General features: G+C 50.3%; 2 protein-coding genes across 5 annotated transcripts in view; both read left to right on the top strand.

The window, feature by feature from the left end:
* The window catches only part of ECH1 (enoyl-CoA hydratase 1), a 72690-nt gene that overhangs the window by 16204 nt on the left and 33180 nt on the right, over positions 1-23306 (top strand). The window lies entirely within an intron of this gene.
* Positions 162-10955, top strand: RINL (Ras and Rab interactor like). 4 transcript variants are annotated; one of them, XM_050769020.1, is made up of 12 exons: positions 162-319; positions 1798-1886; positions 2090-2249; positions 4918-5020; positions 7332-7404; positions 7491-7555; positions 7975-8124; positions 8210-8632; positions 8938-9255; positions 9517-9648; positions 9811-9974; positions 10055-10955. In XM_050769020.1, the coding sequence occupies exons 1-12, from the start codon at positions 236-238 to the stop codon at positions 10115-10117; spliced, it is 1824 nt and encodes a 607-aa protein (XP_050624977.1). In that variant the 5' UTR covers positions 162-235; the 3' UTR covers positions 10118-10955. The 4 variants fall into 4 exon arrangements, with proteins under 4 accessions (XP_050624977.1, XP_050624978.1, XP_050624979.1 ...); XM_050769021.1 differs by lacking the exon at positions 9517-9648; XM_050769022.1 differs by lacking the exon at positions 162-319 and having other exon boundaries at positions 1795-1886; positions 2172-2249; positions 4612-5020.

Here is a 23306-nt window from a genome sequence, read left to right as displayed (position 1 = left end):
CTGGCCTCCTGTTTCTTTCTGTGGGCACCCAGGGAAATCTCTGAAGGGAGGGGGTTAGATCTTGGGCCACTAAGGAACCAGAAAGTCTCCAGGATCCAGAGTGAGGGGTGACAGGAGGGTCCTCACAGGGGCCCCTCATGGCTCTGACCCCTGGACTTCCAGCCTGCCAGTGTCCCTTCCTCTAAGCCCTAGGAAGGCCTGAGGCCCCAGAAAGAGGGAGGAAAGTTGACTTCAGATGCCCCAGCCCCGCCTCTTCCCCCTGCCTGCCCAGCTTCCTCTCTCCACTTCCTGCTACTGCAGGCCTCTCCTCCGAGAACAGGTAGGGCCCCCGGGGACCGAGCATCTGGCATCTTCAGCCCCTGCTGCCTTCCTTTGGTATGAGGCAGCTGCCCTGAACCACCCCTGCCATGCACTGCCCACAGCCTCCTCCCCTGCCACGGTACCCAAGCAGGCATCTGCCTCCCTCTCCCCTCCCCTCCCCTCCTTCCTGCTCTTGCCTGGGCAGGGCACCTGCGCCTCCCTCCCCCACCTCCCTCCCTCCTAATAGCACCCTGGGCTTCTGGTCAATGGGCTAATGTATTTGTTTAGCTGCTTATTATTCATACGCTATACCTGTCCCAAACAAGAATGGCAGGCCCTGAGGGGAGGAGCCCGTCCTGTTCATCGCCCTCTCTCTAGGGCACAGGCACCTAATTCCAGCCTGTATTCAATAAATATTGGATGGATGGATGGATGGATGGAAGGAAGGAAGGAAGGAAGGAAGGAAGGAAGGAAGGAAGGAAGGAAGGAAGGAAGGAAGGGTCCTCCCCAGACCCAGGCCTCCTGCTCCTGGGACTGCTGCAGGGACAAGTGCCACCCCAAAATGATAACCTACACAGGACTCTGTACCTGGTTAGGAGCTGGGGCCTGATGGGTGGATGGAGAGATAGAGGAACAGATGTGTGATAAAGCAAGATGAGTAAAATATTCATGGTAGAATCTCAGGAGTGGACATATGGATGTTTCCCGTATGCTTCTTTCAGCTTTTCTCTATGTCTGAAATTTTTCATAATAAAACACTGGGGAAGAGAGTCAGCGGCCCCTCCATGGTGTGGGAAGGGAGGAAGAGGGGATGTTACTACCTTTCCGGATATATGGACTGCCTACTGTGGGCCAAGAACTTTTCCAGGCACTGACTGGGTTTTGCCAAGGGCTGGTCCACATTCACACAGCTGCCATGGCTGTTAAAATCTTAAAAATATTTCCTACCACCTAGTAAAGAGCTATTGTTTCGAGTCGTCTCCCCGCACCACAAGACACACTGGTGTCTCTCCTGGGAGCCCCAGATTCCCCACCATCCAGTACTAAAGAATTAACCCCTGCCAGCCAGGCGTGGTGGCTCACGCCTGTAATCTCAGCACTTTGGGTGGCTGAGGTGAGGCGATCATTTGAGGTCAGGAGTTTGAGACCAGCTGGGGTAACATGGCGAAACCTTGTCTCTACTAAAAAATACAAAAATTACCCAGGCGTGGTGGTGCGCGCCTGTATTCCCAACTACTCGGGAGGCTGAGGCACGAGAATCGCTTGAACCGAGGAGGCAGAGGTTACAGTGAGCTGAGATTGTGCCACTGCACTCCAGCCTGGGCAATACAGTGAGACTCCGTCTCAAAAATAAAGAATTAACCCCTGCCACAGCAAGCGGCCTCTGGGGTCCATTCTGACTGGTCGGGGTCTCTGCCATATTGATTGTAAATACCTTGAACATGACCCGGGGGCTGGAGCAGCCTTCTCCCTGAGTCTTACCTTTCTCCCTGCCAGAGGCCAGGTCATGACTCACTGGTTTCCTGCATCCTGAGGATGGCCCAGCCAGAGGACAAGGCACCTGAAGTCCGCACAGAGGGGGAGAGGTGAGGGCTACTGGGGCTGAGGCTATACCCTCCTTCCGCTACATCTAGAAACCCTTTCCATCCAACACCTCCCTCACTACAGAACCCTGAATCGCATCTCTGAGCCTCTGTCCTGGGCCTGCCCCTTCCTATACCTTTGACCTCACCTCAATGTCCCACTGCCCACCTCTGACCCCTGACCCCCTGGACACTGTCCATCCCAGGCTGGTCCCACCACAGGTGAAAAAAGCAGACAGGACCCCTCTAGGGGTCCTCAGCACCCTAGAGCCACTTCTTCGCCTGCAGAGAACATCGGGGGTATGGCATGTGCCAGAGCTGGATATCCAGGATGCGGAGGCCCTCGTGGGGCTGTGGCCAATGGGGGTGAGTACTCACAGCTGGGGGCCCGTCCTGACCCCCATGACACCCTAGATTAGGACTCTGCTGGTTACTAGCAACAAACACGACACAAATTGGGCAAACCAAAAAGGCTATTCATTGCCAGGTGTAATGGCTCATGCCTGCAGTCCTAGCTACTCAGGAGGCTGAGGTGGGAGGATCATTTGAGCTCAGGAGGTCAAGGCTGCAGTGAGCTGAGATCATGCCACTGCACTCCAGCCTGGGTGATGGAGCAAGACCCTGTTTAAAAAAAAAAAAAAAAAAATGTAGTTTCAAGAAGGTCTGGATGCTGAACTTCAGAACACTTAGAAATTTCTCTTCATCCCATTTCTTGGCTTTGCTTTCAACTGTGGGGAATTTTGGGTATTTGGGACAGAAAATAACAAACACCTGTCCTACAGTGGCTTAAACAAATAGGAATTTATCTTCCTAACATAACCAAAACGGCGGCTGCTGGCTTTAGATCAGCAGCTCAGTGACATCAAGGCCAGCATAACTATAATTCTCTTGGACTTCCCTCACATCTGCCCTGGGGCTGCCCCAGGCCCAAGCACCTGTGTGCATTCCAGGCCGGAAGCACGGAGGCACCACTTGCATCTGTTTATTTTACAGGAAAAATAAAGGTTTTCTTTTTTTCTTTTTTTTTTTTTTTTTAAATTTTGAGAGTTTCACTCTCGTTGCCCAGGCCAGAGTGCAATGGCATGATCTCGGCTCACTGTAACTTCCGCCTCCAGGGTTCAAACGATTCTCCTGCCTTAGCCTCCTGAGTAGCTGGGATTACAGGCACCTGCCACAACGCCCAGCTAATTTTTTGTATTTTTAATAGAGATGGGTTTTCACCATATTGGCCAGGCTGGTCTTGAACTCCGGATGTCAGGTGATCTACCAACCTTGGCCTCCCAAAGTGCTGGGATTACAGGTGTGAGCCACCGTGCCCGGCCAAAATAAAGGTTTTCACAACTGATTCAGAAAATATAGATGGCTGGCCGGGTGCGGTGACTCATGCCTGTAATCCCATCACTTTGGGAGGCTGAGGTGGGAGGATCGCTTAAGCCTAGGAGTTCAAGACCAGCCTGGGCAACACAGCAAGGCCCTGTCTCTATTTAAAAAAAAAAAAAAAAAAAAAAAAAAAAGGATGGGGCCCAGGTAGCAATATTTTTTTAAATTTTTATTTATGTTTTATGTATTTATTTATTTTTTGAGATGGAGTCTCCCTCTGTCACCCAGGCTGGAGTGCAGCAGCACGATATTGGCTCACTACAACCTCTGCCTCCCAGGTTCAAGCGATTCTCCGGCCTCAGCCTCCCGAGTAGCTGGGATTATAGGTGCCCACCATTAACACCGGCTAATTTTTGTATTTTTAGTAGAGACCGGGATTCACCACGTTGGCCGGGGTGGTCTCGAACTCCCGACCTCAGATGATCCACCCGCCTCGGCCTCCCAAAGTGCTGGGATTACAGGCGTGAACCACCGTGCCTGGCTGTAGCAATATTTTTTAACAGCTCTCTTGGGACGTACACAGCCAGAGCTAAGAACCACCACCTATAGCAATCATAATCCATATATCAGTCATACTCATGGCTGGGTATATTAATGCCATGAACAAGGAATTCTGCAGCAAATGTGGAATAGATTTGAGGGGACAGCAAACAGGGGCTACCACAGCTTCCTCCTCAGGAGGGTATTGCCCTTCCCAGCTCAGAGCTGTCTCCCACCAGTTTAGCAACACCAGTGTAACAGATGAACTCTTTCCAAAAGAGCTCCGGCATGCAGTGGCTCACGCCTATTATCCCAGCACTATAAGAGGCCGAGGAGGGCGGATCACTTGAGGTCAGGAGTTCAAGACTAGCCTGGCCAACGTGGTGAAACCCTGTCTCTGCTAAAAATACAAAAATTAGCCGGGCATGGTGGCAGGTGCTGTAATCCCGGCTAGTTGGGAGGCTGAGGCAGAAGAATCGCTTGAATCCAGGAGGCGGGAGTTTGCAGTGGGCAGAGACTGTGCCACTGCACTCCAGCCTGGGCAACAGAGCAAGACTCCGTCTCAAAAACAGAAAGAAGGCCGGGCGCGGTGGCTCAAGCCTGTAATCCCAGCACTTTGGGAGGCCGAGACGGGCGGATCACGAGGTCAGGAGATCGAGACCATCCTGGCTAGCACGGTGAAACCCCGTCTCTACTAAAAAATACAAAAAACTAGCCGGGCGCGGTGGCGGGCGCCTGTAGTCCCAGCTACTCGGGAGGCTGAGGCAGGAGAATGGCGTAAACCCGGGAGGCGGAGCTTGCAGTGAGCTGAGATCCGGCCACTGCACTCCAGCCTGGGCAACAGAGCAAGACTCCGTCTCAAAAACAGAAAGAAAAAAGAAAAAAAAAATCCTGTGGAAGATGTCCACTGGCTGAACTTGAGTCACATGACCGTCTCTGAACCAAACAGTGGGCCGAGAGCACCGTCCTCCTATTGGCTAGATCAGGTCATGGGCCCACCCTTGGGGCTTGGGGGAAGTCAGCCCCATCCACATGGACTGACAGTAGGGAAAGTGTTCCCCTAAAGGAAATTTGGGGTGTGGAACCCAAAATAAGGGAAATGGATGCTAGTCAGGCAAAAGTAACAGATATCTGTGCGCACCTTTGTCACGCCGGCCTTTATCTCTATCCCCAGAGTTTCTTGGTCATAGGACATGACCCCAGCCAGGTCCTGGTGTTGAGGACAGGACTATTACCAGGAGAAGTCAACAGCTACCAGATCCAGAAGATTGCCAGAGGTAAGGCACCTCCCCTGAGTCTCCAGCCCAGAGTCAATTGATCACTAAGAACTGTCAGCTGGATCGGCGCGGTGGCTCACGCTTGTAATCCCAACACTTTGGGAGGTCAAAGCGGGTGGATCACCTGAGGCCAGGATGTTGAGACCAGCCTGGCCAACACAGCAAAACCCCCATCTCTACAAAAAATACAAAAATTAGCCAGGCTTGGCGACGCGCGACTGTAATCCCAGCTACTTGGGAGGCTGAGGCACGAGAATAGCTTGAACCCAGGAGGCGGAGGTTGCCACGAGCCAAGATCACACCACTGCCCTCCAGCCTTGGCAACAGAGGGAAACCCTGCCAAAACACAAAACAAAACAAAAACACCTGTCAGCTTTGCTTCCAAAATATCTGATGAATATTTCTAATCCTATCTCCCTTTCCTTCCCGCAATCCATTCTGAGCCCAAGGTATTTTTCAATATTAATTAGATGTTATACACCCCGCCCCAAATCCCGCAAAGAACATGCAACACCCTTAGATACAAATGCAAACTCCTTGTCATGATCTATAAGGTGCTGTGTGATGTAGTTCCTGCCTGTCTCTCCATCTATTACCCCTTATTCACTCTACCCGAGACACACTGTTCCCCTCTGTGTGTCTTTTTCTTTTTTGAGACGGAGTCTTGCTCTGTCCCCCAGGCTGGAGTGCAGTGGCGCGATCTCGGCTCACTGCAATCTCCACCTCCCAGGTTCACGCTATTCTCCTGCCTCAGCCTCCTGAGTAGCATGGACTACAGGCGCCTGCCACCACGCCCGGCTAATTTTTTTTTTTTTTTTCTGTATTTTTAGTAGAGACATGGTTTCACCGTGGTCTCAATCTCCTGACCTTGTGATCTGCCCACCTCAGCCTCCCAAAGTGCTGAGATTACAGGCGTGAGCCACTGCGCCCGGCCCTCTGTGTGTCTTTAGCATGCTAAGTGTGTTCCAGCTTCAGGACCTCTGCTTGGGTTCTTCCTGTATGAATGCTTTCCCTGAAGGGGCTGGTTTAGTCTCCATCCTCCAGGCCTCTGCAGAAATGTAACCTTTCTTGACCATCATAGTTAAAAGATGGTCCCTTGGTCACTTTTTCTTTTTCTTTTTTTAGACAGAGTCTCACTCTGTCGCTCAGGCTGGAGTGCAGTGGCCCAATCTCCACTCATTGCCACCTCTACCTCCCAGGTTCAAGCAATTCTCATGCCTCAGCCTCCCAAGTAGCTGGGATTACAGGTGCACACCACCACATACGACTAATTTTTTTGTTTATTTTTATTTTTATTTATTTATTTTTTATCATACTGTAAGTTCTGGGATACATGTGCAGAACGTGCAGGTTTGTTACATAGGTATGCAGGTGCCATGGTGGTTTGCTGCACCCATCAACCCGTCATCTACATTAGGCATTTCTCCTAATGCTATCCCTCCCCTAGGCCGCCACCCCCTGATTTTTTGTATTTTTAATAGAGATGGGTTTTGCCATGTTGGCCAGGCTGGTCTTGAACTCTGGACCTCAAGTGATCCACCCACCTCAGCCTCCCAAAGTGATGGGATTACAGGCATGAGTCACCACACCTGGCTTCCTGGTCACTTTTAATCACTCCATTTCCTTCATAGCACTCAATACAATATCCACTTTGTTTACTCATTTTTTAACATTTTGTTTATTTATTTATTTATTGAGATAAGAGTCTCACTTTTGTTGCCCAGACTGGAGTGTAATGGCTCAATCTCAGCTCACTTCAACCTCCACTTCCCGGGTTCAAGCAATTCTCCTGCCTCAGGCTCCCAAGTATCTGGGATTACAGGCGCCCACCACCATGCCCGGCTAATTTTTGTATTTTTAGTAGAGACGGGGTTTCGCCATGTTGGCCAGGCTGGTCTCAAACTCCTGACCTCAGGTGATCCGCCCACCTCGGCTTCCCCAAGTGTTGGAATTACAGGCGTGAGCCACCGTGCCCCGACTGTTTACTCATTTATATTCTGCCTTTTCCCCCTCCGCCCCCCACTAGAAGGTAAGCTACAGGAAGGCAGTGAACTTGTCTGTCTTTTGATAACTGTATCTCCAGTGCCTGGAAATGACTAAGGGCTCAGTAAGTGTTTGTCTAATGAATGAATCCTTGTTGGTGGCATAAGTGGTATGCAAGAGTAAAGATGGGGACTCCAAGGAGTGGGAGCTTCCCTGTTCTGAAGGTCCCTGGGGGGATTCTGAAGGAATGGGGGAGCAAGAGCATCCCAGGGGACAGAAGACAGCCACCACTCAAGTTTACTTTCTTCTTCTTCCTCCCCCACCCCAGGTGTGTCCCTGGAATCCTCCAACCTCTGCATGCCAGACCTACCCCATCTCCTGGCCTTTCTATCAGCTAGCAGGTACAGGTCACCCATCTGAAGCACTAAGGGGGACCCTTCCCTAAGACACCCCACTGACACTGGGGCTCCCACCTCTCTATTCTCAGGGACATTCTGCCCAGAACCCTGCTCTTGCCCCCTCCCACCCTAGGGCCCAGAGATGAACACACAGGTGAGGCATGGTTCTCTAAAGAGGGCACAGCCAACCTGCCAATTTCCTTGCTCCAAGGGAATGAATGGGGCTTTGGGGCCCAGACTACTGGGTTGGAGGGGAATATAGAACTGGGGGCTAGAGAGAGCTCGGGGTCTGGACTTTGTAGTCCCAGAGGGAAGAGGGGATGGGGGCCTGTATTCCTAGGTCCTAACAGAGGAGAGGATTGGAGGTGGAAGGAACTAGGGGGACCGGATTCCTGGGTCTAAGTGAGAAGGCGACTGGGGACTTGGACTCCTGGGTGTGACTGAGGAGGGGCCATGAGCTAAGCCTCAGCACATCCAGCAGTGAAGCTGGGAAGTAAGTCTCCTGGTGCCTTGAAGGGACCAGAGTTGGTCCCTTGAATACCTAGGACACCTTCTCACTTCTGCTGGCCTCAGATCCTCTGCAGATTGGCAGGGTCCAACAGGACACCCCAGGGAAGGTGCTTTGCATTGTGAACCAGCTCTACCTGGAGACCCACAGAGGCTGGGGGAGGGAGCAGACCCCTCAAGAAACAGAGTCAGAGGCTGCGCAGAGACATGATCCAGGTTAGCTGGGCAGGGCCCTGGACCTCTGAGGGAGGAGGGAGCTGCTGCCCTGTTCTAGGGGACCGAACCCCCTCCTCACTTCCAGCCCCCAGGAACCCTGCACCTCACGGGGTCTCCTGGGTAAAAGGCCCGCTCAGCCCGGAAGTGGACCATCCTGGGCCGGCTCTCGACAGCCTCCTGGAGGAGGAGGAAGAAGACCCTGAAGGAAGGGAGGAAGGAAGGGAGGACGACCCTGAAGAGGAAAGCCCCGAGGAAGCGCTCACCATTCACATCCAGTCTCTGGTCAGGGCCCGGAGCAGCTACGTGGCCAGGCAGTACCGAAGCCTTCGGGTGCGCATCGCCTCAGATTCTGGGGGTCCCCACGGGTCTGGGGACCCGGCCACGGAGCTGCTTCAGGATGTGCGGCACCTCCTTACTGACCTCCAGGATCACCTGGCAAAGGACTCCTACATCAGGGCTGTCTTTGGGAGCAGGGGTCCTGGGGTCCCCAAGAAGGACGAGGATCCAGGTAATGGGAGGACGGGAAGGGAGCCCCCACGGGTTCTAGTGTGCAACTTCGTCCTCTCCATCGGCGCACAGACGTTTCCCTCTGCACCCACATGCCCTTCCTACACATCCCACGCCTTCTATCGCCCACATGTGCGCGCAAGTTCACACCCAGGCTCACTCTTCCACATGTGTTCACACCCATGTCTGCACTCACGGGGGATCATAGCTAGGCAGGGGTGGCGGTGTGCCAGGGTGAGTGGATTCCATAGGTGGGCGTGGGGCAACTTGGCAGCCCTGTGCTCACCCGTCCCCCACCCCCCGCAGGCCCCGCACTGGAGATGGCCGTGTGCCAGGCGGTGTTGGTGCCCCTGAAGCCGGCCCTGTGGACGCGACTCCGCACACTCCGAGCACCAGAGCTGCGACTGCTGCGGCGGCGACAAACAGCCCTGCGGGCGGGGGCGGGGCCTCCGGGAGCACAGGGGGCGGGGCCGGAGGGGCAGAGCCCCGCCCCCGCCTTGCGGAGTCGCATCCACGAGCGCCTTGCACATCTGCACGCTGCCTGCGCCCCGCGCCGCAAGGTGGCGCTTCTGTTGGAGGTGTGCAGAGATGTCTACACGGGCCTGGCTCGGGGCGAGAACCAAGGTAAGGGAGGGGTCAACATCTAGCGTGGTGGGGAGCACCTTGAGGGTTGGGGGAACCAGACAGCAAGCGAGTATGCAGGCGCACTTCGAGGGAGGGGGCAGCACTGGTGGGAGTCGTCTACGCGGTCCTGGGGATTCTGGTAGGAGGCGTTGTCATGCCCGACAAGGTGGAGGAGCAGCCAGCCCTCACGGTCCTGGGGATCAGATGGAAGGTGTCTGCGCACCCGCATCCATCTCAGGATCTTTCCTCGGGCTTTCCCAGATCCCTTGGGGGCCGACGCCTTCCTGCCGGCGCTGACTGAGGAACTCATCTGGAGCCCGGATATTGGGGAGACACAGCTGGATGTGGAGTTTCTTATGGAGCTCTTAGATCCAGACGAGCTGCGGGGAGAGGGTGAGCCCCTAACTCCAGAATGCTGGAACCCAACGATCCAGTACCTCCGGGATCCCAAACAGCCTCCCCCCGCAGCAGGAGGAACGGCAGGCAAACTGTAGGGGTATTTGAGGCGACCAGGGAAGCCTAGAGGGCCGAGTTGACCTCCCTTTCTGTCCCCAGCTGGGTACTACCTGACCACGTGGTTTGGGGCGCTGCACCACATTGCCCACTACCAGCCCGAAACAGACCGTGCTCCCCGGGGGCTCAGCTCCGAGGCCCGCGCCTCCCTGCACCAGTGGCACCGCAGGCGGACTCTGCACAGAAAGGATCATCCTAGAGCCCAGGTGACTGCCCATCTGGCTGCGAGTAGAAGGGAGGGTGAGACCTGACGCCTTTCTGACCCAGCTCCCGCCTCTCCCCACAGGCCAGCCTGCCCTTTAAGGAGCCATGGGCAGAAGAGACTGTGCCAGGGACCAATGACGATTAGGGGTTTCACACCGCTCCGCACATCCCTCCGTTCATGCCTGTAATCCCAACATTTTGGGAGGCCAAGGTGGGAGGATCGCTTGAGCCCAGGAGTTTGAGACCAGCCTGGGCAAAATAGTGGGACCCCCCAACTCTACCAAAAGAATAAACAAAAATTAGCAGGGCGTGGTGGTGTACTCCTGTGGTACCAGCTACTCAGGAGGCTTTGCAGTTTTAGACAGGGGTATCAGAGAAAGCCTCACTGAGGTGACATCTGCAGAAAGGCCTGAAGGAGGGGAGGGGAGGAGCAGAATGGATATTAGGAAGAGCATTCTGGAAGCAGGATGAGCCAGTGCAAAGGCCCAGAGGAAGGCTGTTCCCTTTTCCTGGGACCCCTCCCTCCTCCTTGCTGCTCCTAAACCACATGGGTCAGGAGTCTGGACTGACCCAGGTACATCTGGCATCTTGCTTGAGGAACAGGGGTTTGGTTTTGTTTTGAAAGAAGGTCTCTCTCTGTCACCCAGGCTGGAGTGCAGTGGCATGATCTCAGCTCACTGCAGCCTTAACCTCCTGGCTCCAGCAATCCACCTGCCTGTGCCTACCAAGTAGCTGAGACTACAGGCACCTACCACCATACCTGTCTAAGTTTTAAAATTTTTTATAAAGATGGGGTCTCTCTTTGTTGCCAGGCTGGTCTCAAACTCCTAATCTCAAGCAATCCTCCCATCTCGGCCTCCCAAAGTGCTGAGATTATTGGTGCGAGCCACCATGCCCAGTCCTGATGGTTTTTCCCAAAGAATGTATCACTCGCTAACATACCATATATTTATTTATTTCATTGTTCATAGTAACTACAATTTTAAAAAGTAAAAACAAACAAGTGAGGCCGGGCATGGTGGCTCACGCCTATAAACCCAGCACTTTGGGAGGCCGAGGCGGCAGATCACCTGAGGTCGGGAGTTCGAGACCAGCCTGACAAACACAGAAAAACCCCGTCTCTACTAAAAATACAAATTTAGGCCGGGCACGGTGGCTCACGCCTGTAATCCCAGCACTTTGGGAGGCCGAGGCGGGCGGATCACGAGGTCAGGAGATCGAGACCATCCTGGCTAACACGGTGAAACCCCGTCTCTACTAAAAATGCAAAAAATTAGCCGGGCGAGGCGGCGGGCGCCTGTAGTCCCAGCTACTTGGGAGGCTGAGGCAGGAGAATGGCGTGAACCCGGGAGGCGGAGCTTGCAGTGAGCCGAGATCGCGCCATTGCACTCCAGCCTGGGCGACTAAGCGAGACTCTGTCTCAAAAAAAAAAAAAAAAAAAAAAATACAAATTTAGCCGGGCGTGGTGGCTCACACCTGTAATCTCAGCTGCTTGGGAGGCTAAGGCAGGAGAATCGTTTGAACCCGGGGGGCGGAGGTTGTGGTGAGCCGGGATCCCGCCATTGCACTCCAGCCTGGGCAACAAGAGTGAAACTCCATCTTAAAAAAAAAAACAAAAAACAAAAAAAAACAAATGAAGTTAACATTAATAATAATATATTTGATTTAACACAGTGTATCCCAAATATCACTTCAACATGTATCCATATTAAAAAGTTACTGAGATATTTAAACCTTTGTATGTTTGTATGTGTGCGTGCTAAAGCTTTGAAATTTACTGTGCATTTTGCACTTAATCACGACAGTGTGGACTAGTCACATTTCAAGTGCGCACTAGCTACATGAGGTTTCTAGCTACCATTTTGGACGGCACAGCCTTAGAATGTCAGCTCCAGGAGGTTGGGGATCTCTGTTTTGTTTACAGCTGCATCTTCCTGAGTGCCTAGACCAGTGCCTGGTACACAGTTCAATAAATACTTGCTGGATGGGCCAGGGGTGGTGGCTCACGCCTATAATCCCAGCACTTTGGGAGGCCGAGGCAGGCGGATCACAAGGCCAGGAGATCAAGACCATCCTGGCTAACACGGTAAAACCCCGTCTTTACTAAAAATACAGAAATTAGCAGGGTGTGGTGGCGGGCACCTATAGTTCCAGCTATTCATGAGGCTGAGGCAGGAGAATGGCGTGAACCCGGGAGGCGGAGCTTGCAGTGAGCCGAGATAGTGCCACTGCACTCCAGCCTGGGCGACAGAGTGAGACTCCGTCACTCTGTCAAATTGGCCAGGCATGGTGGTGAGCACCTGTGGTCCCAACTACTCAAGAGGTGGAGACAGAAGGATCACTTGAGCCTAAGAGGTCGAAGTTGAGGCTGCAATGAGCTGTGTTCATGCCACTGCGCTCTAGCCTGGGTGACAGAGCAAGACCCTGTTTCCAAAAAATAGAATAAAATACAATAAAATGATATAAAATTCAAGTTGAGCACAGTGGCATATGCCTGACCTGACATTTGAGATAGCTATATCTATATAGATAGATAATGTACAACAATAATAATGTATATATATTAAAATATTTATTAATTTATAATTATATAATAATTATATTAATTTATAAAATAATATAAATATAAAATGATAATATAGTATAATAATTTTATATATAACTTTTTTGATTTGTAAATAAATTGGACAGCCTCCAAACCAAAATAGGTTCAGAGAGGCTCCTGATGTTGGCTTTTTTTTTTCTTACCTCGCATCTGTAGCAGCTGGACTGGCCCTGTCTGTTTGAAGAGCCCTGGCCAGTTGTCCTGTGGACAGTTCCAGTTTCTGGCCTTGTCTGCTGCTTCCTCATGATTAAAATCTGGTCTTGCAGCTGTGGGGAAGAATACTCCGCAGGGACGCTGTGTCCTTCTTGGTACCTGAATCCCATCAGGGGCCGAGATTGGTAATGCTAACTTTGACCATTGAGCTAAGGAGATAGGCTAGTCGGCTAGGGCTGCCATCAAAAAGACCACAGATGGCCAGTCGCCGTGGCTCACGCTTGTAACCCGAGGCCGAGGCGGGTGGATCACGAGGTCAGGAGTTCGAGACCAGCCTGGCCAACATGATGAAACCCTGTCTCTACTAAAAATACAAAAAAAAAAAAAAAATTAGTCGGGCATGGTGATGTGTGCCCATAATCCCAGCTACCCACCTACTCAGGAGGCTGGGGCAGGAGAATTGTGACAGAGCGAGACTCCGTCTTAAAAAAAAAAAAAAAAGATCACAGACTGCACGGCTTAAACAACAGAAATTTATTTCTTCACAGTGAAACTGCATTTGCAAAATTATGGCTGAGACAGTGAAAGAGATCTAACATAGTTGACTCCATCTTGCTTCTAATCTCTAAGCTGTCCTTGTTCATTCCTAGATGCAGGCTGAACTAACTTTGAGAGAAACCTAGTTTATAGTTTAAACAAAGATGATAACAGCCCTCTCCCAAAGCAGACCTCCTGCTTGTGTGTGTGTGTGTGTGAGACAGGGTCTGACTCTGTTGCCAGGCTGCAGTGCAGTGGCCGGATTTCGGCTCACTGCAACCTCCGCCTCCCGGGTTCACGCCATTCTCTTGCCTCAGCCTCCCTAGTAGCTGGAACTGCAGGCGCCCGCCACCGCGCCAGCTAATTTTATGTTTTTAGTAGAGACGGGGTTTCACCGTGTTAGCCAGGATGGTGTCAATCTCCTGACCTCGTGATCCACCCGCCTTGGCCTCCCAAAGTGCTGGGATTACAGGCTTGAGCCACCGCGCCCGGCCAATTTTTTGTATTTTTAGTAGAGACAGGGTTTCACCGTGTTAGCCAGATGGTCTGGATCTCCTGACCTCGTGATCTGCCCGCCCCGGCCTCCCAAAGTGCTGGGATTACAGGTGTCAGCCACCGCACCTGGCGAATTACTCTTTCTCTATTGCAATTCCCCTGTTTTGATGTATGGGCTCTGTCTAGGTAGCAGGAAAGGTGAACCCCTTGGATGGTTACAATAGTTCCAGAGGCCAGAAGTTCAAGTTCGAGGTGTCAGCACAGTAGACTTCCTTCTGAGGCCTCTTTCCTTGGCTTGCAGGTGGCCATGTTCTCCCCTTGTTTTTTGTTTTATTTTTTGTTGTCGTTTGTTGGGTTGTTTTTGAGACAGGGTCTCACTCTGTCACCCAGGTTAGAGTGCATTGGTGTGATCTAGGCTCACTGCAACCTCCACCTCCCCAGCTCAAGTGATCCTCCCACCTCAGCTTAGTAGTACTGGGAATACAGATGCACACCACCACCATGCCCAGCTAATTTTTTGTATGTTTTGTAGAAACGGGGTTTCATCATGTTGCCCAGGTTTGTTTTGAATCCCTGACCTCAAGTGATCCACCTGCCTCGGCCTGCCAAAGTGCTGAGAGTACAGGCGTGAGCCTTTGAATTCTTGCATCATCTGTGGGTGTCACCTTGAGACCTGGTGACCAACCCGTTCCCCAACACCTCTCACCCAGTGCTTTTAGCACTTCTCTGTTGTTGCTGAATCTTTGGATTTATTTGTACTATTAGAGTCGGTGTGTGCCAACCGATACTGATTTTCCACTTCCTGGAGTGAAATGACATTTCCTGTTTAAATAAATGTGTTGAATTAAAAACAAAAGAATGGGTTGATTTAAAGAAAATTATTAAGCAGCGAAGTGGACAGGTGATGCATGAATGTGCGGCAAAAAAAAAACCAATGGGAAGTGAAACTTAAATGTCAGCTGTTTGGGTTATCACTGGTTGAGGGCTTAGGGTCAAACTCAAGCTCCTGTTTGCTGTGGCACTCTGGGCTTCATGCTAGAGGGCTCCCCTTGGGCTCTCACTCCCATCATGGAAAACTAATTTTTAATAAAGGAAGTGGGCTGGGCATAGAAGCTTATGTCTGTAATCCCAGCACTTTGGGAGGTCAAGGTGGAATGATTGCTTGAGCCCAGGAGGTCAAAGGTGCAGAGCTGTGATCACGCCACTGCACTCCAGCCTGGGCTACAGAGCAAGACCCCATCTCAGGAAAGAAGAAAAAAAGAAAAAGAGAGGAAGTGAACAAAGGAAGTTGTCATACCAAGCACACGGGGATTTTTATTTTTGGAAAAAAAAAAAGTTCTAGTCCATGAAAAAAGATTCAAAGAGAAAAGTCAGAAAGGCCTTTTAAATATATATATAACTTAGATATCAGCTTTTGATTAAGCTGACTTCTAACTATAGAGCTCTTTAAAATAAATACTCTTAAACTTATTATTACCAGATTTTATTTATTTGTTTTATTTTTGAGATGGAGTCTCAGTCTGTTGCCCAGGCTGGAGTGCAGTGGTGCAATCTCAGCTCACTGCAACCTCTGCCTCCTAGGTTCAAACAATTCTTTTGTCTCAGCCTCCCAAGTAGCTGGGACCACAGGCAGACACCAGCATGCCCGGCTAATTTTTGTATTTTTAGCAGAGACGGGATTTCACCATATTGGTCAGGCTGGTCTTGAACTCCGGACCTCAGGTGATCCATCCGCCTCGCCTTCTCAAAGTGCTGGGATTACAGGCATGAGCCACAGTGCCCAGCCATATTACCAGTTTTTAGCTGAGACAAACAGCTGGTATTCCTGGCTTTTGAACTTCTTTACCACAAGTACTCTCTCAAGTGAAATCTATAAGCCTTAACCAAGGTTATGACTTAACCAAGGATGCAGGAGATCTACAGCCGTCCTCCCAAAATCTAGAACCGCTCCAAAGACAGCTCAAAGAAAGGAAAGTTTTGCTGGCTGCAAATGGAGTACAGTTCATATTTCTCTCTGGCCATATTCTCCAGGATCTCAGCTCCACAGAGTTGACTGTCTACACACAAAGGCCCAAAAGCCCTGAATACCCTCAGATGGAAGATAGCAAATCAAAAGTTGTCCGCGGAAGCAAAAAGAATCAATAACGAGACCGGGCGCGGTAGCTCACGCCTGTAATCCCAGCACTTAGGGAGGCCTAGGTGGATGGCTCACTTGAGGTCAGGAGTTTGAGACCAGCGTGGCCAACATGGTGAAACCCCATTTCTACTAAAAATAATCCCAGCTACTCAGGAGGTTGAAGCAAGAGGATCGCTTGAACCTGGGAGAAGGAGGTTGCAGTGAGCCGAGATCGCACCACTGCACTCCAGCCTGGGCACAACAGCGTAAGACTCTGTCACAAACAAAAGAAAAAGAAAAGAATTTCAGGAACTCGCCTTAGGAAGTAACCAAGGATGTGAGTGTCCCAACTCCGGAAGGAAAGCTGAACGATTGATTTACAGCCTTGTTGCACGGGCCAGAACACCATGTGGCCCATTACTCAAGATAACCATCGCAGCCAGACAAGTGCCCACCTGAGTGCCCTGCTCCTCACATATTTTGCCCAGCCCAGCCTGTATATCCTCCCGCTAATGTCAATTCCAGAGCTTTGCCTGATAAAAAAAAGTCCTACTGGCTCATTTCCAAGAGTCAGCCAGCGAATTCGCTCCCTTTCTCTTGTGCTGTCTCCCTCAATACCCAGGCATAAACTCCAATGAGGTCTTGTCTGGGAAAACTCTTTTGGCCTCAAGTCAATTTCAGTTGCATTCAGGTCCCAAGAACTTGTGGTCTGTAACACTGTGTGGGGAACAGTGAAAAATAGAGGGTTTACAAGGAGGCTTAGGAAAACTTCTGCAGGCGTGGTGGTTCGCACCCATCCCAGCACTTTGGGAGGCCGAGGCAGGTGAATCACTTGAGGTCAGGCATTCAAGACCAGTCTGGGCAACATGTTGAAACCCTGTCTCTACTAAAAATATAAAAATTAGTGACTGGGCGCGGTGGCTCATACCTGTAATCCCAGCACTTTGGGAGGCTGAGGCGGGCGGATCACCTGAGGTCGGGAGTTCAAGACCAGCCTAATTAACATGGAGAACCCCGTCTCTACTAAAAGTACAAAAAAATTAGCCAAGCATGGTGGCACATGCCTGTAATCCCAGCTACTCAGGAGGCTGAGACAGGAGAATCGCTTGAACCTGGGAGATGGAGTTTGCGGTGAGCCGAGATCGCACCACTGCCCTCCAGCCTGGGCAACAAGAGCGAAACTCCGTCTCAAAAAACAAACAAACAAACAAAAATAGCTGGGCATGGTGGTGCATGTCTGTAATCCCAGCTACTAGGGAGGCCGAGGCAGGAGAATCCCTTGAACTCAGGAGGTGGAGGCTGCAGTGAACCGAGATCATGCCACTGCACTTCAACCTGGGCGACAGAGCAAAATTCCAGCTCAAAAACAAAAAGAAAACTTCTGTGGGTGTGGTAGATCACTTCTATAATCCCAGCACTTTAGGAGGCTGAGGCAGGAGGATTGCCTGAGGCCCGGAGTTTGAGATCAGCCTAGGCAACATAGCAAGACCCCCGTCTCTACCAAAACAAAACAAAAAAACAACTCTCTTTCTCTCTCTATATATATATAATGGCCGTGGGGTGGCAGGAACCTGTAGTCCCAGCTACTTGGGACTAAGCCACAGTGAGCTATAATCACACCACTGGACTCCAGCCTGGATAGCAGAGCAAGACTATCTCAAAACAAAACCAAACAAAACTTCCTGGGGATGATGAATACTGTTTTTACCTTGTGGTCACTCTCTTTATTGGTGGTGATGGTTTCCCAGGTGTATATATAAGTTAAAACTCATCAATTGCACACTTTGAAGGTCTGGTTTCTTGTGTATGAGTTAGACCTGATTTAAGCTGGGGGTGGGGAAAGGTAGGGAAAGGATCAGAACTGTGTAATGCAAATGAGAAACTTTCCTCTAATGGGTGGCTTTCCCCACTGGTCCCTGAGGGTGTCTAAGTTTTCAATCTGAAGCGCAGTAGACCATGAAGCTTTTTCTGCTTGGAGCGGGAGGAGGCTTAACAGCAAAAAAGAAGAAAGCAGGCTGGGCACGGTGTCTCATGCCTGTAATCCCAGCACTTTGGGAGGCCGAGGCGGGCAGATCACGAGGTCAGGAGATCGAGACCATCCTGGCTAACCCGGTGAAACCCCGTCTCTACTAAAAAATACAAAAAACTAGCCGGGCGAGGTGGCGGCGCCTGTAGTCCCAGCTCCTTGGGAGGCTGAGGCAGGAGAATGGCGTGAACCCGGGAGGCGGAGCTTGCAGTGAGCCGAGATCGCGCCACTGCACTCCAGCCTGGGCGACAGAGCGAGACTCCGTCTCAAAAAAATAATAATAATAATAATAAATTTAAAATATTAATTTAATTTAAAAAACATGGGTGAACCTTGAAAACATGCTAAGAGAATCAGACAGAAAAAGCCACATACTATATTTTTCCATTTATATAATGTGGGCGAAAGATTACCTAGGTGCTGAGGCAAGAGACTGAAGGCACAAACTGTTTCAGTATAATAAAGAATATAGTTAAAATAAGAATAGTCATAACACAAATTAGATATAGAGATGATCATGGACAATTATCAATCATTATTATAAACATTAATCATTAGCTTTTAATATTACTCGTTGTTGAATTACTAATATAACCTAGGATTAACCGGCAGGTATAGGGTCAGGTGCTGAAGGGACATTGTGAGAAGTGAGCTAGAAGGCAAGAGGTGAGCCTTCCGTCATGCCTGCATGAGGGCTGCTTGAGGGCTCCTTGGTCAAGCGGTAACGCCGGTGTCTGGAAGGCACCTATTACTTAGCAGACCGCAAAAGGGAGTCTCCTCTCCTTGCAGCAGTCAGCGAACACTCTGCTCCACCAGCTTCCTGTGGAAGGCTGGATATTATCCAGGCCTGCCCGCAGTCATCTGGAGGCCTAAACCCCTCCCTGTGGTGCTGTGCTTCAGTGGTCACGCTCCTTGTCCGCTTTCATGTTCCTCCCATGCTCCTGGTTCCTCTGACGTTCGTAGTAGACAGTGGTAGAAGAAATAGTAAGTCTTGGCCGGGCGCGGTGGCTCAAGCCTGTAATCCCAGCACTTTGGGAGGCCGAGACGGGCGGATCACGAGGTCAGGAGATCGAGACCATCCTGGCTAACCCAGTGAAACCCCGTCTCTACTAAAAAAATACAAAAAACTAGCCGGGTGAGGTGGCGGGTGCCTGTAGTCCCAGCTACTCAGGAGGCTGAGGCAGGAGAATGGCGTAAACCCGGGAGGCGGAGCTTGCAGTGAGCTGAGATCCGGCCGCTGGCTGCACTCCAGCCTGGGCGATAGAGCGAGACTCCGTCTCAAAAAAAAAAAAAAAAAAAAAAGAAGAAATAGTAAGTCTTAAAGTCTTTGATCTTCCTTGTAAGTGCATAGAAGAAAACGCTGGCATACACTGCCTTCTCTCTCTGCTTCGGCTGCCTAAAAGGGAAGGGCCCCCTGTCCTATGATCACGTGAGTTGCTTCACCTTGTCAATCACTTAGAAGATTCACCCTCCTTACCCTGCCCCCCTTGTCTTGTATGCAATAAATAACAGTGCGCCCAGCCGTTCGGGGCCACTATCAGTCTCCACGTCTTGATGGTAGTGGTTCCCTGGGTCCAGCTGTTTTCTCTTTATCTCTTTGTCTTGTGTCTTTATTTATTACAATCCCTCATCTCCGCACATGAGGAGAACACCCGCTAAGTCCCGTAGGACTGGACCCTATAATATGAAATGTCCAGAATAGAGAAATCTATAGAGACAGAAAGTAAATTGGTGGCTGCCAGGGGCTGAGGGGAGTGACTGCTAAAGGGTATGGAGGCCGGGTGTGGTGGCTCACACCTGTAATCCTAGCACTTTGGGAGGCTGAGGTGGGCAGATTGCCTTAGCTCGGGAATTTGAGACCAGCCTGAGCAACGTGGGAAAACCTCGTCTCTACTAAAAATTCAAAACATTAGCTGGGTGTGGTGGCGGGCGCCTGTAATCCCAGAGACTACAGAGGCTGAGGCAGGAGAATCACTTGAACCAGGAGGCGGAGGTTGTAGCGAGGCGAGATCATGCCGTTACATTCCAGCCTGGGAGACAGAGCAAGACTCTGCCTCGAAAAACAAACAAAATAAAGGGTATGGAGTTCCTTTTGAGGGTAATATTCCAGAATTAGACAGTGATGATGGTTGCATGACTATGTGAGCATACTAAAAACCACTCAACACTCAATCATACACACACACACAAAAACAAACAAAAAAAACCCCTCCTCCTCCCAGATTCAAGTGACTCTGGTGCCTCAGCCTCCAGAGTGGCTGGGACTACAGGCATGCGTCACCACGCCTGGCTAATTTTTTTAGTAGAGATGTGGTTTTGCCATGTTGACCAGGCTGATCTCAAACTCCTGACCTCAAGTGATTTGCCCACCTCGGCCTCCCACATAGCTGGGATTACAGGTGTGAACCACCAGCCCAGCCAATCATACACTTTAAAAGAGTTAACATTTGACTGGGCATGATGGCTCACGCTTGTAATCCCAGCACTTTGGGAGGCTGAGGTGGGCAGATCACCTGAGGTCAGGAGTTCGAGGCCAGCCTGGCCAACATGGAGAAACCCAATCTCTACTAAAAATACAAAAATTAGCCGGGCATTGTGGTGGGTGCCAGTAAGCCCAGCTACTCAGGAGGCTGAGGCAGGAGAATTGTTTGAATCTGGGAGGTGGAGGTTGCAGTGAGCTGAGATTGCATCACTGCACTCCAGCTTGGGTGACAGAGTGAGAATGCATCTCAAAAAATATATATATATAAATAAATACTTAATATTATGGTAAATAAATTTAGCTTAATAAAGTTTTTTTGTTTTTTTTTTTTTTTGAGACGGAGTCTCGCTCTGTCGCCCAGGCTGGAGTGCAGTGGCGCAATCTCAGCTCACTACAAGTTCCGCCTCTCGGGTTCACGCCATTCTCCTGCCTCAGCCTCCCAAGTAGCTGGGACTACAGGCGCCTGCCACCATGCCCGCTGCTTTTTTGTATTTTTAGTACAGACAGGGTTTCACTGTGTTAGCCAGGATGGTCTCCATCTCCTGACACCGTGATCCCCCCACCTCGGCCTCCCAAAGTGCTGAGATTATAGGCGTGAGCCACCGTGCCCAGTCAAGATGATATATATATATATATATATATATTTTTTTTTTTTTTTTTTTTTTTTTTTTGTTTTGAGACGGAGTCTCGCTCTATCACCCAGGCTGGAGTGCAATGGCTCGATCTCGGTTCACTGCAAACTCTGCCTCCCAGGTTCACACCATTCTCCTGCCTCAGCCTCCTGAGTAGCTGGGACTACAGGCACCCGCCACCATGCCCGGCTAATTTTTAGTAGAGATGGGGTTTCACCGTGTTACCCAGGATGGTCTTGATCTCCTGACCTCGTGATCCGCCTGCCTTGGCCTCCCAAAGTGCTGGGATTACAAGCGTGAGCCACTGTGCCTGGCCAGATGTTATATTTTTTAATCCAAAAAAAATCTGATCTTATCATTCCTTTGTTTTTTGTGAAGTTTTTTAGAAAGAAGTTCTCACTCTGTTGCCCAGGCTAAAGTGCAGTGGTGTAATCATCGCTCACTGCAGCCTCAAACTCCTGGGTTCAAGTGATTCTCCTGCCTGAGTCTCCTGAGGACCTGGGACTAGGGGCATTACACCATGCCCAGCTAATATTTTTACTTTTTTCTTTTTGTTTGAGACGGAGTTTTGCTCTTGTTGCCCAGGTTGGAGTGCAATGGCACAGTCTTGACTCACTGCAACCTCTGCCTCCTAGGTTCAAGCTATTCTCCTGCCTCAGCCTCCCAACTAGTTGGGATTACAGGCACCTACCACCATGCCCAGATAATTTTGTATTTTTAGTAGAGATAGGGTTTCGCCATGTTGGCCAGGATGGTCTCGAACTCCTGACCTCAGGCGATCCACTAGCCTTGGCCTCTCAAAGCGCTGGGATTACAGGCATGAGCCACTGCACCCGGCCTTTTACTTTTTTTGTAGAGATGGTGTCTCACTATGTTAGCCAGGCTGATCTAAAACTCCTGGCCTCGGCTGGGCGCGGTGGCTCAAGCCTGTAATCCCAGCACTTTGGGAGGCCGAGACGGGCGGATCACGAGGTCAGGAGTTCGAGACCATCCTGGCTAACACGGTGAAACCCCGTCTCTACTAAAAAATACAAAAAACTAGCCGGGTGAGGTGGCGGGCGCCTGTAGTCCCGGCTACTCGGGAGGCTGAGGCAGGAGAATGGCGTAAAAACCCGGGAGGCAGAGCTTGCAGTGAGCTGAGATCCGGCCACTGCACTCCAGCCTGGGCGACACAGCGAGACTCCGTCTCAAAAAAAAAAAAAAAAAAAAAACTCCTGGCCTCAAGGGATCCTCCTGCCTTAACGTTCCCAGAGTGCTGGGATTACAGGCTTGAGTCACCATGCTCAGCCTGTCATTCTGGTTTTTAACTCTCTCATGGTTCTTTTCTCACTTAGTAGTAAGACCAAAGTCCTCATCCTCAGCCTGTCCCAGCAGGCCCCACATAACGTACCCCCATCACGTCTCTGACCTTGTCCCCTCAGACTTACCCTGTAACTCCCTCTGCCCAGCCACAAAGGTCTTCAGTTCTCACTTCAGAGGTTTTTTTTTTTTTTTTTTTTTTTTTTTTTGTGAGGGAGTTTCACTCTTGTTGCCCAGGCTAGAGTGCAGTGGTGTGGGATCTCGGCTCACTGCAACCTCAGCCTTCTGGTTTCAAGTGATTTTCTTGCCTCAGCCTCCCGAGTAGCTGGGATTACAGGCAACCACCACAACGCCCAGCTAATTTTTGTATTTCTAGTAGAACCGGGTTTCACCGTGTTGAACTCCTGACCTCGTGATCTGCCCGCCTCGGCCTCCCAAAGTGCTGGGATTACAGGCGTGAGTAACCGCGCCCGGCCGACTTCAGAGGTTTTGCATTTGCTGTTTCTTCTCCTTGGGATGTTTTTTCTCTAGCTGTTCCCATTCCCATGTGAGCACATATGGTATGCATTCACACACACACACACACACGAGTCATTCAATAAGGTAAATATAAAGTAAATGAAAATTAAAACCAGTTTTTACCTCAATAAAATGTAAAAAAAAAGTAAATGAAAATTAAAACCAGTTTTTACCTCAGATTGACAAATGTAAAAAAAAATGTGCAGTATTTTGAGATAGTGGGGAAAATTCCTTTTTTATATAGAAATGCTGAGAACTCAAATTGTTACAGTGCTAATGGAGGGTAATTTGGCGAAATCTTTCAAAATGCAAAATGTACCAACTTGAAAGTATTTTAGCAATCCACAACAAGATAAGTTAAAAATGCCATCTGTTTGAGAGAAATTAGAATGGAAGTTCCAAAACACCTTTCTGTAAAATGCAGCCAAATTAAAATGGAGAGGGAAATTGAGAGCCTCAGTGCTTATATT

This window comes from Macaca thibetana, chromosome 19 (assembly GCF_024542745.1).
Source record: "Macaca thibetana thibetana isolate TM-01 chromosome 19, ASM2454274v1, whole genome shotgun sequence".
In the NCBI taxonomy this organism is placed as follows: domain Eukaryota; kingdom Metazoa; phylum Chordata; class Mammalia; order Primates; family Cercopithecidae; genus Macaca; species Macaca thibetana.
The sequence above is the reverse complement of the archived record's forward strand: the minus strand, read 5'-3'. Positions and strand labels throughout refer to the sequence as shown.

Bases quoted from the DNA above. Each gene is read 5' to 3' on its own strand.
- RINL (XM_050769020.1), top strand. From the start codon at position 236: ATGCCCCAGCCCCGCCTCTTCCCCCTGCCTGCCCAGCTTCCTCTCTCC. The intron at 7,405-7,490 runs GTACAGGTCACC...CTCTATTCTCAG, and splicing joins GCCTTTCTATCAGCTAGCAG to GGACATTCTGCCCAGAACCC. The intron at 9,975-10,054 runs GTGACTGCCCAT...CTCTCCCCACAG, and splicing joins AGGATCATCCTAGAGCCCAG to GCCAGCCTGCCCTTTAAGGA.